The sequence below is a fragment of the Sinohyriopsis cumingii genome, chromosome 2 (genome assembly GCF_028554795.1).
Source record: "Sinohyriopsis cumingii isolate HCF-2022 chromosome 2, ASM2855479v2, whole genome shotgun sequence".
Classification (NCBI taxonomy): domain Eukaryota; kingdom Metazoa; phylum Mollusca; class Bivalvia; order Unionida; family Unionidae; genus Sinohyriopsis; species Sinohyriopsis cumingii.
The window spans coordinates 139,039,976-139,057,990 of NC_142962.1; the positions used below are offsets into that span (position 1 = coordinate 139,039,976).

At 35.0% G+C, this 18,015-nt stretch overlaps 1 protein-coding gene across 3 annotated transcripts in view; it reads left to right on the forward strand.

Annotated features, from left to right (window-relative positions):
- LOC149805927 (epsin-2-like) overlaps window positions 1-18,015 on the forward strand; it is a 112,168-nt gene that overhangs the window by 61,555 nt on the left and 32,598 nt on the right. For 2 of the 3 annotated variants that reach the window (XM_089950709.1, XM_089950710.1), the window contains 2 exons: window positions 6,445-6,568; window positions 10,282-10,398. In XM_089950709.1, the coding sequence (XP_089806835.1) occupies window positions 6,445-6,568; window positions 10,282-10,398 (241 nt within the window). The remainder of the gene's footprint in view (window positions 1-6,444; window positions 6,569-10,281; window positions 10,399-18,015) is intronic. The other variant, XM_089950711.1, reaches the window with a different exon arrangement.

Consider the following 18,015-nt stretch of genomic DNA (forward strand, 5'->3'; position numbering starts at 1 on the left):
GACTAAGGCTCAGTCTGGCATTTAAGTTCGGGGGATTTGGGGGCATGTGAGTTGGGAGGGTTTGCAGTATTACCAAACTACACCATTGAATTTCAAATAGCTTAGTTCTAAATTGGGGAGTAAAGTACCCACTTTTTACAGAGCTATTTAACGCTATAATTAATCTGTAGTTTCTATGGATAATTTTACCAAAATATGGCTTCAGTTCAGGTTATCAATTTTACGGGAAAAGTCCATTTCTTGTAAAGATTCAGCATACCAGAGTTCTATTCATTTATTACGACTCATTTACTGAAGTGCTTGAGAATGCTTAATTTCAGTACAGTCAAGAATCCAAAGCTTTATGAGTGAGGACAGTCCCACTAGTTTGATGTTGTGAATGAACTACTGACAAGTAAATTAAAGCTGTGGCATTTTAGGATCATTTCTGAGAAGTAGAGGAGTTTGATTTCTTAGAAACTAAGGGGATCACAAAAGATTGTTATCTTGTTTCAGCAAATTTGTGCTAACTGTGGTTGGTATTGAAAGGCACATGTGACCTCAGCTGATGAGTGTAAATATAAAAATTGCTGGTATTTACAAAATAAAATTAGATCTGTTTTCAATAATTCTCTGAAATTTTCTAGCAGATGTCCTGACATTGGTGTTGATAATGAAGATGCATAAATGAAAATGGTATTTGTTGAAAAGTATCGTAAGATAAAAATCAGTGGAATGCATGCACAATACGTTCTATCTAAAGATAACAGCAGATATCTTGCTCCACATGAATGAGTGACACCAATAGAAAAGAAATAACTTCCATAAAGTTAAACCTTTTCTAATTTAATGATCAGTTTTGCTAGTTGATTAAAAGGCAGGTATAAAATTGGCTGCCAGCAATTTCATGTTTTGTTTTAACCCTGTCTGGTCCATTACAGTAAGGTACTTCAGTACAACATGGTTCTGTTTATAAGGTGGGCATTTAATAATACTGTTTATATAATTTGTGCCAGTATAAGGCAAACTCATTTATTGCACAGTACATTTTTTATGACTCCTTTTACAGTGTTATAGTGAGTGATTATGGTAGGCTTATGCAGTGGTCTTTGACAGATTGTATCAGAGAGATCTACACCCATTAGTGAGGATCTCTCGTGTCAGGCTGGCTGAGGTTGTTACATTTATACAGACTATATTTTTCATCTGATTTGAATAAAGCTTGGTAAGTAGGTTTATATCATCATGAGTTTGGATGAGTTTAGTTATGAGTAAGATCTGTGAATATTAATTACATTGAAACCTGTGCAAGACAGCCACCTTTTTGGACTGACTAAAACTGGCTGTCATAAAGAGGTATTTGTTTTATGGAGGTTAATTTTATATGGAATGCATCATGTTGGGTCTTGAAAAATATGGCTGTTAACTTTGGTAGTATATTGAATTATTTTATGTTTAAAGATGTGACTGACTTGTATAGGTGGGGTTTTTTTCTTCACAGAGGTAGCTGTTAGAGCAATTTTGTGTGCTTTAGAAAGAAGTTTTTCAGAGTATAACTAAATAGGCAAAATCAACATATTAAGCTTGGGAGATACTTTAAATAGGGTTGTATTTTTTTTGTACTACATAAAACTGCTTAGTGAAATGGCCAACTTTTATGTATATCATGTGAGTCATACCAGGGCCACTTGTGCCTCTTGCTATAGGGTTACCACCACTAGTATAAAAAAATAGAGTTACCTGGGACTAGAATTACAATTGGATTGTTATATAAGCTCTTGATAAGCAAGTAGGGCCCCAGTATATGCTATAGCACTAATTGAGATTAAAAGACAATCAGAGTAACAGCAGGGTTCCTATTCTCAAAGTTTTTTTTACCTATCTCTGTTACCTTGTAAGAGGGTTCTGAAGGTGAAATTTAGTTTTGTGATCAATGAGATATTTTTATTTCCTCTTCGGAAATATAAAACATTGTATTTAAATTTAGTCAATGCAAAGTCAAGCATACATCTTAATTTGAGTTTGAAAAGAGACGTACAAAATGAAATCAGATGATGCAGAATGTTAAGTTGTTACTTTTTAAAATGGAAAAATTATTCTAACAGAAGTATGTGTAACATCATTACATTTTGTATGCCAATGGAATATATCAGTACAAGTTTTATTCCTTTATTACAGATACAAAAGGAGCAAAGTGGTTAACAAAAAGGTATCTACCATTGATTGATGAGGAAAATTTTCAATCAGCTAGGTCTCACTTTCATTACAATTTCATTTAATATGTAGCACACAAAGTAAACAAAATTAGATCTATATTTTCATGCCCTTTAAAGATGCAAAGATACTTCTATAATTATTGTAAATAAGAAACAGTTTGGTACACGGATCAGATACTCTGAGGTTAGTTGATACATCAAGTGGCTGGAAGCCCTTTTGACATGACAGTGATATTTAATTTGATAATGCAAAGAAGGAGATGTATATCCCTGTGTAATTCTAGTCCCAGGGACACACATACACAAACACAAACAAAATAGGTTCCAATCTGACCCATACAGATCAAAGTGCATTCCCCCTCCCTAGGTACAATTAAATGGAATAGCCTTTACTTCAAGCCTACATGGATCTGAAAATTTGTCGAACTTCAATGTGCAGTATTGAACATTATGTTGTGTCCAAAAGAGATTAGGTAACAGTTGTAAACTTCATCTTAATGCAGATTGAAAGGATCATTGTCACATTATTTTCATGTATACTATAATAGTTGGGAGTGCATTCAAAATTCTTTTTTCAGCAAAATAATTAAGAGTACTTATCTCAGGACTCCATCATATTCTATAATAGTTGGAGTGCATTCAAAATTCTTTTTTCAGCAAAATAATTTAGAGTACTTACTCAGTACTCCATAATATAACCCTTTAATCTAACTTCCTTGGGATAAGTTTTTACATAATCCTTAGGATTAAGATTTTACTTAATCTGAATATAATAGAGGCAGTAAAGACCCCACACTTCTAAATGTCTCTTCCAAGTCTTAATTTTACCCATGTTTTCAACATGGTATTGCATTTTATGTTTTTGTCTGTACCAGATGTTTTTGATGTTTAAATCCCAGGTGTAACAGCAGATCATTTAAGACTATTTTCACATTTGTACCGTTGAACTATATGAATGTTATGAACAGGTGCATGGTCATCCTGGACTGTATTGATTTAGTCCAAACACAGTTTTCAGGCAATTTTACATCCTTTACAGCATTCATTTTACCGTTTACAAATTAAAATATTTTGATACTATACCCTGTTAGGCATCTCAGTATCATCTGAATAAATGTGGGTGTTGGGAGCAGGTGACAACTCAGCTTAATATGAAAATTTAATTATTTTTCCCAATATCAATCTTATATTCATTACCGAATACCCACTGATTTCAATAATATACAACATATTGCAATTAGAAAGACATTTTCAGATATTTTTTTAAACCAGAGTTTGTACATGCATTTGTAGGAAGAAGACTTAAATTATGTACAATGTAACATTTTTGGTTATTTATCCATGTTTACAGTCTAGAGAAGTAGGGAGGGACATTTAATAAAAAGCGTGGAGATTTACCATAACAGTAGTTTTAGTTTCAAGTTTATTGAATTTCAAAGGTGCTCAATACTGTACTGTATCTACAGAAATTATTTCAGGGGAGAGAAATCGCTTCATCCAAAAATCTAATCCTGAATGAATCTCAGGAAGAGTGACATGACCACACAAAAACATAGTCACTGTAACCTAGCTTGTATGCATTAGTGACCTTTGTATTTTTCATCCAGTTGTTCTTTATGCCTATGATATCTTAGACCCTATTTCACAAGCACTTATGAAAATTGGTATGTAGATTCATCTCAGCAAGAGTAACTCAGACATACCAAAAGTAGGTCACTCTAACCTAATGTCCACTTTTTGAGTGATTTGCATTTTCAGTTATTTTTGCGTATACCCAAATTATCTTGAACCACACGTTACCTCAGTTATGAAACTCAGAAAGAGTACCTCAGTCTTACTAAACATAGATTACTGTGACATGATTTAAAGCTTGAATGACATTTGTATTTTATCTATCCATTACTCATATCCTCAGTTTTCATGGACCTTATTTCACAAACACATGATGCATCATAATAAGTTGCATATTTCATGTAATATTTCCTCTTGCACATGGTGGCTTAGTCATGATCTTAGACTCGTAATCATTGGGTTATGGGTTTGAATTCTTTACAGGCCAGCCTGAATTAGTTGTCGAGGCATATCTCTGTGCAGGGTTCTTAACTCCCATTATCTGGCCTTCTACCAGTATATATCTGTATATTGTCCACACTTGCTGTATTTGGCAGGGGATTCATGTTTATGTGAAAACATTTAGTTTTTTGAGTGTCCCAGTTTTCTGTTTGTACATTCCATAACAGATACATTTTTATGTATAGTGTATGTTTACACTAGAATTTCATAAGCAATTGCCAAATATGACTGAAAATACAAATACTAAATTATCTTGTGCACCCAAAAAGGGCTGCACTATGGTATTTCCCCTATTTGGATCTGTTCAGCTATATCCTACACCATTATTACAGTTAAACCCATCAGAAAAGTGGATTACAGTTGATCTTGACTTTGTACCAGCATGTAAGCTGAAAGGCATTGCATATTCAGCTTTGAGATTCAGTAATGCCATTTTATTTTTAAAAAACAATAACACATATCGGCCATTCACCTTATGGGTTCTGCATCACTTAAAGCCCCACCCTGTATGGACTTAAATCAAACAAAAAAAATGGTTTAGAAAAGATCCACTACCCCTTCAAAAGTGAGTTGAACTAATTCTATAAGATTTATATCATTGATTTCATTGTTTTAACCATCATTTTAATTTCATACATTTAAATTTCTAGTTGATTATAAATCATTAATTTATTGACTTATCTTGTTACAAGTTATTTCAAAGATTATGAAATAGGTAAATTTGATTACACAGTCACATATGGTTGTCATGAATTAAAATGGTGGGTACAAAGCCAGTCTTGTTGATTATGTACATATGCTATTACTTATCTATCCTAATGTGTCCACAGATGCACATGTGAACAAATTTGCATAAAAAGTAAGCACCTTTATGACAGAACAGTGACAAAGACACTCGAATGTACAAACCCTTCATATAAAGACACATGTTTATACTAGAAATTTGTCCTGTCACCTAAAAAGCGAATATTTACAGATTTTTCTGTAACTTTAACTTTTGTTTGTAATTGCTGTCTTTGTAATTTTTTTTCTTTTCATGCTTATATGAAGTTTAAATATAATGAGCTATGTATGCTTCCATCTTTGGAAGATATTATAGCACCCAGTGCAAATATTCCAGAAGCATGATATAAGCATTCATACAGAGACATATTTCAAAATGCCAAGCTATGATCATCATAAATATTCCATCATTGAACATTGTTTTTGACAGTATTTTCCGTACTTGTCATATTTTTTTTTAAATGCCTGCAATTTACTGTATCTTAATTAAAAACAGTGTTACACATTTTCAGAGAAAATATTTGGCAATGATCTCATATTTACAATAATGAAAGAATTTGTTTTTCTTTATTTTATGCAAAGTTGTTCATAGTTCACCAGAAATGAAGTTTTTGTCCACATTCAGAAGTATTCAAAAACTGAATTATTGGAGCTAAATAGTACAGATATACATTATATAGAAAACAATCTGCCAATGACATGACTGCGCGAAGTATGATCACAGATATGCCAAATGTACAATATTTTTCTCAGTGTTTATTCAATGTCTTAACACATTTTACTCAATTGAACAGATTCTAATATATATGTGTGTGTGTGTGTGTGTGTGTGAACAATTTTCCACATTTGCATAAATGCAAATATTCCCCTTTTTGAATATAGTATTAATTGACAATGGTTAGAAAACTTTCTTGAAATGGAATATTTGTGGTGGTTGTAGTTGTTCTTTTCTGGAACATTTCCATGCTTAAATATTCAATTTTGGAACTATTTGCACCAGGTACAGATATTCCAGATTACGAAGAATACATGTGCGTACCTAATTTAATGCTAAAGTATGTATTTCTGCATCTTCCTTGGTTGAGATATTTAGTCCCTTACATCATTGAAAATGTTACACTAGCAGATGTTGACAACATCAAGACAAACACAAGCTCCCAATTTTTCAGTCACCTAATCTGTTATTTTATTGAAATGAATTTTGATTGCCATTGCAGATTTTTGTGATCACTAGTGCCAACATGGATAATAAACATTTTCAGGTCAGTTTTGTTTTAATGGAACACTTCTCAAGTGTTTCAAAGAGTTATTTCATTTTATCACCATTTGTTAATCATCATTGATTTATTGAGTTCATGGGCATGTCTTTTCATTGTCTGTTTATGTATTTCAGGTCTCACAACCAGCCACATTGCTAGACATGGCTAACTCGAAGAGAAATACTGACCCCTGGGGAACCTCAGTGCATCGTTCACCTGCTGCCGACCCTTGGGGAACCCCTTTACCTGGCCCACCAGGTAATCGAAGTGTCATGTAAAATGTTTGCTTAATAGTGACTATAATGATTGCAGCATGTACTACTTATAGAAATCATATGCCATTTTGCACATGTCAATCATTTCCACAAATATTTTGAAAATTTCCTGAAGGTTCTGGAATGGATTTATTTGAATTATGCCTTGCATGCTTCAGTAGTACAATTTAAAAGAGAAAATACAATTTTATCTGGGTTTTTGTACCTGATTTCATAACTCTAGCAACTTAAATGGGGTCTTCTTTCTGTCTTGAATGATATTGTATGGAATGTATTCATTCTCTGGAAATTTAAAACAATCTGTGTGCAAGCATGCAACAGCAATCAACTTGTGAAATGCCGAGTCGATCTCTCTGCTATGAAGAAAAAAAGTTGGCACTGACAGTGACTGTGTTTGATATCCATTGAATTGTATCATTAAAACCTTCTCTATTACAAGAACTAATATTGATATATGGGAAGTAAATCACACATGCATGCTATTTTCTCTTGGTAACACGGGTTATTTTACCCAGTGCCTTGTAGAGAAATTCAGCATGCATGAAAATTTCAGTAAAAGCTAAATACTCCAAATTTAATTTATAATGAAGTTATGGGGACATGAAAATTAGTCTCCTACACTTGGATTTCAATGTTTAAAAAATACAACAAAAAAAGTATCAGCTTTCATTATGAATGAAAGTGAGCTTGTTGTATGCAGATTATTTTGCAATATTAGTTCATTGCTGTTTATTATAAAATTAAATGCATGCTATGATGTCCAATTGACAGGATTACAAAATCAAAACACCACAGTGACATCATCATATTTTAAGCACACAATTTGGACATTTAAAAAATAATTGCTGTATACATGAGAATATTCAGGTTTAAGATGGGCAGTAAACCATGCAAATAAGAAAAACACTCTATTTTGAAGCTTAGTTGATTCTGAGAATGTCAGTGTTTACTGGTGTTTAAGACCGCTAATAAACCATATAACTAAGAGAATCAGTCTATATGAAGCTCTACATTAACATGGATAAAAAACCATGTAAATAAATGACCTAGTCTATTTGAGATTAGTATACAGGGAGAATATCTGGGTTTAGCACATTCAACAGACCATGCAACTAAGATAACCAGACTCTTTGAAGTTCAGTATACAGTGAGAATATGCAGGTTTTACACAGGAAACAAAATAAAGTAACTAAAAGAACCCATTTGAAGCTCGGTGTACACTGTCAATATCTGGGTTTTAAATGGGTAACAAACTATGTAACTAAGAGAATCAACCCATTTGAAGCTCAGTTTATAGTGAGAATATCTGTGTTTATCATAGATAACTAACTATATAATAGTACCAGTCTATTGATATTAAGAATACAATGAAAATATCTGGGATTAAGATGGGTAACAAATCATGTAAATAAGAGAACCTGTCTTTTCTAAAATAAAACGTATGCAGTGAAAATACAGTATATGGGTTTAATGTGTGTAACAAACCATGTAAAATATATAAATAAACAGTCTGAAGTTTAGTACATGTATGCAGTGAGAATATCTGGGTTTAACATGGTTAACAAACTGCATTGATTCCAGAACCTATTTAAAAATAGCTGGGCTGAACACAAGTAACAAAACATGTTATTGAAAGAAAAACCAGTCTACTTGAATTTCATATACAGTGAGAATATCAGTGTATAACAAGAATCATGTAACTAACAGAACCAGTCTATTTGAGGCAAAATATATGGTGAGAATATCAGGGTTTAACATAACTATGCAACTAAGAGAATCAGTCTTTCTTTATTTAGATCGCGTTCTACAGATATTACATACGTCTGATTGAGTGTAAGGTGAAGTTGTTTGCATTTGCAACATACACAGTGGAAAGAATGCTGCCTTACCCATCTGCTACTTGCATGTACTATGACTGAAATTTCTTTACATCTTGTATTTGTGGAAATCATGCAATATCTAAGCACACTGCTGGTCAAAATGTCTGCTCCCATGTTCTCAAAAAGCCAGCCAGGAATATTCTAAAGTACACTAACTTTGAAAGATATCAAAATAGGGAAAACAAATTTTACCAGAGAAGGCCATACCAGTTTCTGAAAGTGCAATGAATGAATTGCAAAAGATATTCAAGGTCTTTCTGCAAGGATAACCAGTCAGGAAGATCTGGGAAATTCATTTTATTTTTAAACATCAAACCCAAGACAAAATATGAAACTGTAAAGTGCAACCACAATGAGAATAATTGGCATTAACATGGGTAACAAACCTTATAACTCAGTGAAGAACCTGTATATATGAAGCTCATTATGAAAATAACTTAGTTAAACATGGTTAACAAACCATGTAACTAAGAGAACCAGCCTATTTGAAATTCACTATCCTGTCAGTTAAAAGCTCAGTATTCAGTCAGAATATCAGGGTTAAAAAGGATAACAAATAATGTACTAAGAGAAGAAGTGTATTTTGAAGATCAGTATACAGTGAGAATATCTGATTTCAGCTTGGAGAACAAGCTATGTCATTAAGACTGGGTTCAACTTGTTTGACAAACCATGTAACTTAGAGAACCAGTCTTTCAAAGTCATCTATACAGTGAAAATATCTTGGTTCAACTCGATTAACAACCCTGTAACTAAGGGAACTGTTGATTTGATGCTTAGTTGAGCCAACAGTTTCTTCACAGTTTAAATAAACCCACCAGATTTTATGAGCCTTAAGTCTTCCGTTTCATTTCCACAGCAGTTCTTTCATTACATTGGTACCCTGTCAAGTCTGCCCTTCAGGTACAAGTCCTGCCATAAGGCAGAGCATATTATGTGAAGATGATTTTCATCCATCTGTCTCTCTGTTATTAATTTCATTTCTACACATTAACTTGAATTCTCCAAGTGGCCAAGTGGTGTAAAGTGCTCTCCGTTAAAAATCACTGCCATCTCACCTCTGTCTGCGTGGGTTCGAGTCTTGGAATCTGTCAATGTGGGTATTTGAGAAAGTTTGCCAGTAGCTTCTCATGGGTCATTGGTTCTTTCTGGGGTTTTACCAGGTTCATCCTCCACCATTAATACTGGCCACCATGTATAGCCTATTGTGTGCTGAAAAATGGCGTTAAACCCTACAACAACAACAACAACAACAACTTGAATTTCCCACCATCTACAGTTATCAGACTTTCTGGATGGCTTGCACATGGGATAAGGAAGAATCCAGTCAGTTTTGGGGTAAAAAGCTGAATGGTCAAGGTCACTGAAAGGAGAAAACATGGTTTCTGCAGAATAGTTCAAGTTCTCCACCATCAACAGTTACCAAACTTTTTGGATGACTTGCACTTGGAGTGTGGAGGAACATATCAATGTTTTTAGTCAAAAACTTGAAGTGCAACATCATCTACAGGTATCAGACTTTGTGGATGGCTTGCACATGGGGTAAAGAAGACATGGAAAACACCAATTGATTTTGGGGTCAAAAATCAAGGTTACTGAAAGAAATGAATGGTTTCTGCACATTAACTTTGTTGTTATAAAACACGGATCTGGATCAAACTTTGGGGATGTCTAAAACTTGGTCAAAGGCAGAAACCTATCAGTTTTGGGGTCAAATAGTTAAAGCTCCAGGTCATTTTGATTGAAAAAAGAAACAGCTGTTTCTGCACAGAAATTTCAGTTATCTACATAGCAAACTATTGTTGGACTTCTACAGGTTCCTCATATAGTAGACCTGAGTCAGCTGCATCCAAGTCAGTCACAGATCCCTGGTCTTCCCCTTCTCATCCTGCTCCAGCATCTGACCCCTGGGGTGTGCCATCTCACCCACCAGGTAATGTGACTCTTTGCTTGTGTTCCCTCAAGTGTTAAATATTAAAAAGAATCAGTAATGTTAATTCATTTTGTCATTTGTCCATGTCTAATTCATGGTGTGCATTAATACTTGGATTAGTTAAAATGACATTCATACGTAATCTTTATGCACTAATAATCAAACCAGAAAAGGTGAAATTGAGTTGCCTTTCCCATTAATGGCTCTGTTAATAACTGTTGAGGCATGAGTGTCACTTTTCCAATGGCATTTTGTTCAGAGCTGCAGACAAATAGCATATTTGCATAAATTTGCACAAATTTACTAAAAATGCATAAGAAATATTTTAATGTGTTAAATTATGCAAAATTTAATTTTAAGCATTAGTTAAAAAATGTCATCATTTAAATAGTTCTCTATTTAATCACAGCCTATATTTTATGGTGGCATTTTCAATCTGTATAAACTGTTATCAGTATAAGTTCCTGATATCTGCGCTTATTTTAAATGATAGAATTTGTTGGTCACTTGAGAATACTTGCACTGGAACGGAGCTATATAATTGAACACACCATGAATTTGTCTTGATCACTAAGCATTTTGATGAATTCAGAAAGACATCATGAACAATTTGATCGTTAAGACTTCGCCCGAATGGTAAGGGTGTGTTTTTCAGAGAACACAAATTATCCCATTGAGTTTCAAAAACAACAATTAAATCTAATCCAGGGAGTAAAATGCCCAGTTTATCAAATCCTTGTCTATAATTCTGTATGTTTGCTGTGAATACTTCTGCATGTCAGACAAATTTATGGTCCATTATAGTATGGGGCAAAAGTGAGTTGCATTCCTGTGAAATCTGGTCCCCTGCAGCTTGACCTTAAGCTGATTTGAAGTAAGGAAAGACTGACCGGTCAGATTGATCTCAGCAGATTTAAATGGAATGTTTAAGTATGACTCCTATCACACAAACAGCATGTCAAACTGAAATGAACTTGACCTGCATGTCCCCTTTTGTACAGAACATTGATGGGGGGGGGATATAATGTTACCCATGTGCATTTTTACATCCAACCATCTTCCCAAATAAGTTTTGCATTTAGGTCAATATCAAGCATGCACACAGGTGATTCATTACTTAGTCTGTTTTTGTCTGTAGTGCATGAATGCATTTCTTCAGAAGATATGATTACAGTGTGACCCTGCTATAACATGGTAGTTGGAAGCCATAGAACCTGACCGTGTTATAGACCAAACTGTGTTATAAGCAACCAGGTTAGTTAGGTGAAGAAAATGATGCATGTACTGAAACAAATTTGTGGCGGGGGTGTGTGTGTGTAAGTAATAAATGTGGGCACAAAAATATGTGCTTCATTGGCACAGTTACCATCTTAAATCGTTGTATGTTAAATGAGAAATACGCCAGTAGTGAAAACAGAGAAGGCATATATAATATTTTACTTTATTCAGAGAACCAAGCATTGGTACACATTTGTATAATCTGTTTATATATACATGTCTAATGTATAGCATGAATAGAGTATCAACACCATGTACTCACCCACAAATCTCATCACATACATGAACTCCACAATACAAGTAATTCCATCGAAAATATGCACACACACACAGATTTAAAATATTCAGTTAGTTTGTCACAGGTCATATAGGTCTGAATTCAGTGGGGAAAAAATAGCACAATCAAGTAACGAATGATGAAGCACATTTACTTTTCAGTACATCCCAAGTCAGTAAAAGTTAGTTTGTGTTTTAATCTGCCATAGATAGCGTTCGTAAGCATAAACTTTTTTCCTGTAAAACGGAAACTTTCACGGCACAGGAAGTGCATTCCAGGCACATTGGAAAATGAAACACTCCATCAGATTCCATTGCTTTTAATTAAGTTTGGTACTGACTTCCTTGGAAGAAAGGTTCTTGGTTTTTTATTGAAATTGTAGTTGGCTTTCTTGGATGAATGGTGTATGAGTTATTGAAGTCACTGCAAAGGCCAGCTTTTGAGAACCAAACAAATGCCCATTTCTTATTGTGGCAGCAACATCAAATAATTGTATTGCATGATTGAGACTGATTTTTTTCTTCTCATTTGCTATGTACGTTTTCATAACAGTCGGTGTTTCAAAGGTATCTGTTTTCTTTGGAATTTCAGCAAACTATTTTATCTGGGTACATTTGTGAAAAAAAGGATTCGGCAGTGTTGCCAATAATAATAAAAATCGCCAGATGGTATATATATTCCTGCCAATAAGGAAAAAAATCACAGTTTGCGACAGTGGCAAAGCCCTGTGCGAACCCTGAATAAACATTTTACGAGAAAAATACATATAAAATTTCAGGAGCCATGCCACGATCATCTTGTATTTTTCATATGCAATCTCTTCCCCAAAATGATAACACTCTTTTTGTTTTTTTCATGCTATTAATAAAGATTGTTTTTTTTCTGTATGAGAAAAATACCTCTATATGAAATTTCGGGAGCCACACCACAACCATGTTTTATCTGAATTTGTGTTATAAAGGAGCATGCTATAGCAGGGTCACTGTACTATTTCTGCATCACAGATCCATTCCTCTCAAGCTAAATTTTTACCTATGGGTGCTAAAAGTTGTTTGCCTTCATAGGTGGCAGCCAGACATTGATCTTCCCTGGCACCAAATCACACATGTACTTACTTACTGCTTCCACTCCTTCAAAATAGCACCCTCATGAGAGGTTTCACAAACGAATGTCAAGAGTTCTGCTATTCCACTTTAGAGCGAGTTGGAGGAGTTACTCATTTTAAGAAAGTAAACTTCATCAATATTTTCAGCTGTTTTATACTCTTTTCTATTTGAGAAAAGGTTTTTCTATCTGTTCTTTAATTAAAACTGCAATTTTCTTTTGAGTTGATTTTTTTGTATCTCAAGAATACATTTGTTTTTTTCTTCAGATAATCTAATGGATATAATATATTTTGTTAAAAGTCATAGCATGATATTTATTCTAGTTATTAACAGACTAAAATTTGCACAAAAAACACTGTCAGGCCCTAGCCCTAAAACATGAATTTTGCAGTCCCTAACATTATTGCGGCATACCACAGTATGTATCGAGGAACCAGTATGTTCAGAAATACCACAGTACAAAATGTATTGTGGTACCCAGTTCTACTATGTATAAAATTACTCTTATGTTCAGATACATATGGGTAAATTTTCTATAGATAGCTAATAGTCACAGCATCCACTTCATGGTTATGTAGCGACACTTCAGAGATTTAACCTATGTAGGCCTACTTTTGGGCCCTTGCATTACAGGTAATTTTTTGAGATTTACTGTAGTAACTCAGTGTCCACTGCATGAGTTTATAAACAATGCTTGGCTGGCTACATCTGTTTAAATATTGTCTGCTTTATTTCTGTGTACAGAGTCTCAAATATGGCAGGACTAAATGCAAGCAGTGTAAATGCTGGAAGGGCATGGACAGTAGCCCAGGGTGCATTATCACCTGATTTGTGCAAAATTAGCACAAATTCTCACACTTGGAAAACAGTGATATGCGATAACTCCTGCAAATCAGTTTCAGGTCGAGCATATGAAAATATACTCTGAGCAATACTTGTGGTGACAGGAAGTCAAACTTTTAGAAATATTGTAGTGCTTGTTGCAATGTATCTTTTTTTGTAACTATTTACATATTTGTTTTCTTTTGCTTGACATGAATGGTTGTTAAACTAAATTTGATTGGCACATTAGGCCCATAACAAGCATTCTCTTTTAGTTTTAACCTTGCATCAAGGAAGTTTCACAAATGCATGTTTATAATATGGGCTGTCTAGAAGACCCAGAATGGCTGAGTCCCATTGTGGTTCATCTTTAGATGAATTCATTCAGCAAATACTGGCTGATGATAGTGATAAAGGCAATTTTTATTTTTAAAGTTAGGAAGTATATCAGATTATTGGAGCTAGGAAAGTGTTAAAATCGGTGAGTGATTTTGAATATAAAAAAAAAACAAACCGAGTCAGTGTACATCTGGATGGACTGAAACAGATGGCATGGTTCAATTTAAAAGTAGATTGCACTTTTCGTTTCTTTTCTTGTCACAAGTTAGCACAGCAGGATCATGTGCTTCAAAACCCTAGCATAAAGGTTAGGATAAATCTAATAAATAAGAATCTAAAAATGAAATTAAGACATAAAGCTATTTATTTGATCAAAATAGCTCTGTTTGAACAAGTAGACTATCACATTAATGGACTTAAGATCCTAATATGGCATTATGGAAATTTAAATCTGGCAGGGTGCTAATTCAAGAAAGTTAAACTTTGACAAAACTTATGTTAGTGAAAAAATCTTATTTTGGAGAAAAGGTATCCAGAACACAGTATCTGTCTGCTGTGGAAAATTGGACACAATAATCATAAAGAACAGTTTTCAAATTTGTTCCAGCTGGCTAAGTTAGCTATGTATATGCCCCTTCAGACAGCAGATTGTGAAAGGGGGTTCTCAGTACAGAATAGTATTCATACACAGTCAGTTAACAGATTAAACTCAGAAACAGTCTACAGATTATTGCTTGTACAAATTGAGGCAATGTATTTTAAAGATTTTGACTTCAGTAGATGTTTTACAGAGTGGAACATGAAGAAAGATGGATTTTAAAAATATTGAGCTATGGCCATTTCCTCCTGTCTGTCATTTTTGTTCTACTGCCCCTTATATTTGTGACATGGGCAATTTGCCTCTCCTCACCTTATGATAAATTTCTGGGAGCATTCCTGTTACCATATTTGGCATGTGTTGATTGCCACTTAGGAAATTCAGGTCAAATATGCACTATATACATTGAGAGTAAGTGGCTTCAGTATTGGGTGCACAGTCTAAACAGAAAGGGAAAGCAGAGAATATTTACACGCAGACAAGAATGTCATTAGCATTGTCTTTGCTGTTGAATGGAAAAGAATTTGACTCCCAATGTTTAGGGTCTCTTCAGCTACACATATCCACAAAGACCTGTTCAAGGCAGACATACTGTTGTGAGACATAGACAATCTTTCTCAGAAAATCGCTGTAGAGATTGTTCACAACACAAATTCATCAGGCTTTTACTTGGGACTGTTGTTTGTCTCAAAGATTAATGGTATGCTTTGACCAGTCATAGACCTAAGCACCTGCAGTTGTTTCATACAGCACCATTGTTCAAAATGGAAACCACAATGTGGGTTCTAAACGCCATTCAGGAGGGAGATTTTGCATTCAGTATAGATCTGCAAGATGCTTATCGACATGTCCCAATTTACATTTCTTTCAGGAAGTTCAGCGATACAGTGAGGTTCCTTGACAGCAAGTAAAAATCTGATATCATGGCAGTTCAGTATTTAACCCACCTGGGTATGGATGCATCTGTAAAGAGTATGTCTCTCTCAGGAATGGACATTGAAAATAATTTCATTGGTGGCTTTAGTTCTTGTGAAGAACCATCTCTCATCCTAATAATTCCATCGCCCACTGGGCTTGTTCATAGCAGCAGCAGACTGCAGTGCATATCCTGTACCATCATCATGCCTGCATAAAGTAGCCCACTTCTTAGGACTGTCTACTGTATATCAGTACCCTAGAAATGAAGGTCATACTGAAACCATTTCTTTGGTGTCAGGAGAAGCTTTATGGAAAGGGTGTACTGCTGCTCTCTTACAACTCCACTGTGGTGAATGATCTCAGAAGGCAAGGTAGAGCCAGATCCCCAAACCTTTGCATCCTAGTTTTGGTGGTGTCATCAGTGATCAATCCATGTGCAAGTTGGGCATATTCCAGGCAGACTAAATGTATTGGCACACTTGCTGTCCCACAGGAGTCAACGAATACAAACAGAATGTTTGCTTCATCCCTTAGTTTACCTGCTGCGATGAGCCATTGGTAGTTCAGTTTGCATCTAGGTGGAATGCTAAATTCCCAACCTTTTTCTTCCCAGTCCTGGATCTGAAGGCCTGAACAGTCAAAACTCTTTCCATAGATTGGAATAGTTTGGATGCCTACACTTACCCTTCACAACCTCTGATTGGAAAGAGTCTGAAAATGGCAAGAGAACCAGAGTCCCAGCTTATCCTGATTGCTCCCCACATGTAGAGTAATCATGGACAAACACCTTTATGAATCTGGCAGTGGAAAATCCTCATCTGCTCAAACAATTTGGAGTTTCATCCAAACCCAGATGTCTTGTACCTGCACAATTAGATCATATTAAACAAGTACCCAAGGACAGTTTTCACAATTAGTGGTGGAGAAAAATCACTTGGTCAGGAAGGCCCACCAGTATGATAATGTGCGAGGGGAAGTTACTATTCCACTGTCTCTGACACAATGCATCATAATAGAAGAGAGGATATAGAACAGAACAAAGACTTCTGATCTTTGGTAAATTTTGATTTGGCACTCCTGAAGGTATTGGTTCTGTGGTCAAGTGGAAATTCCTGGATTCTAACATGTTTGAATAAGGCACCATCTGATCAGTATACAGGATCAGCAAAAGACATGCATTGTTGGTTGACTGGAACTATCTGATGTTCTGTTCATATGAATTAGTATCATTCAAGACTGCCCCTGCTTTCTACACCAGGAACAGGCTCTCTCTAATGCGCAATCGTTCTTTGGGGGATGAAATCTCTTTCCATCTATGATCCTTCAGCTCACAGTCCTGTACAGAACCCAATGTGAGCTTTGAAGTGGTATGAAAAAAGAATCAAGCCAGTACAAAGAGGGAGCTATTTTATTTATCTTTGAAAGAGGGACAGGTCGGTATCACAATGCGGGCTCTGTTGTCCTGAGTATGATGGGTTGTTAGCTTTGCATACAAAGAATTAACTCAAGATCAAATGAAGTTGTGATATTTTGGCTGATGAGGTTAGAACAGTCATGACAAGAATTGCATCTGAGGATAACTATTCCCTTTTTGGAGTAAAATATACTTATTTTGATAATAGTTACTTGATCATTATATGAATACATCCTCCCAGCCTCCTCACAGTTCCATTGTTCTTGGAGACTGTGCATTACACTTCACTAGTAACTGAAGTACATATGGGATTTGGCACTAATCCTTATATGAAGAGATAATTTTCTCTGACAGCCACCAATGTGGGCAGGCAACTTTTAGCTCCCATAGCTCCAATATTTAACTTGGGAGGGCTGGATTTGCAAGGTGGTAATAGTACTCCCAAGTTACTTGATTGGATAAACATCACCGAAGAAACATTTTACTAAAAAAAATTGGTTTCTTGTTTATTTCTGCATTTGATTTGTTCTTCCTGTCACCAACAGAGGTCTCAAGTCATTGGTTTGAAGAACTATTGTTTCATAAGGCAGAACTTTTTATGTTATGATATTGTTCTTCTATTCATCCAGCATCCGTCTGTTCCCTATTTCATTTCTGCCAAGTTGAGTTAACCACCATCTGCTGTTACAATTTTGGTTTTTGAACAAGGAAGAAACCTATCAGGAAGAAAACTTTTTCCACAGAATAACTTTACTTGTACATCTTGTATCTTGACCAAATTTTGTGAAAGTCACAGTGACTCCTGAGAAATGGTTTCTGGAAATTAACTGTACATAGTGCCATTACAGTACCATTATTCAAATTT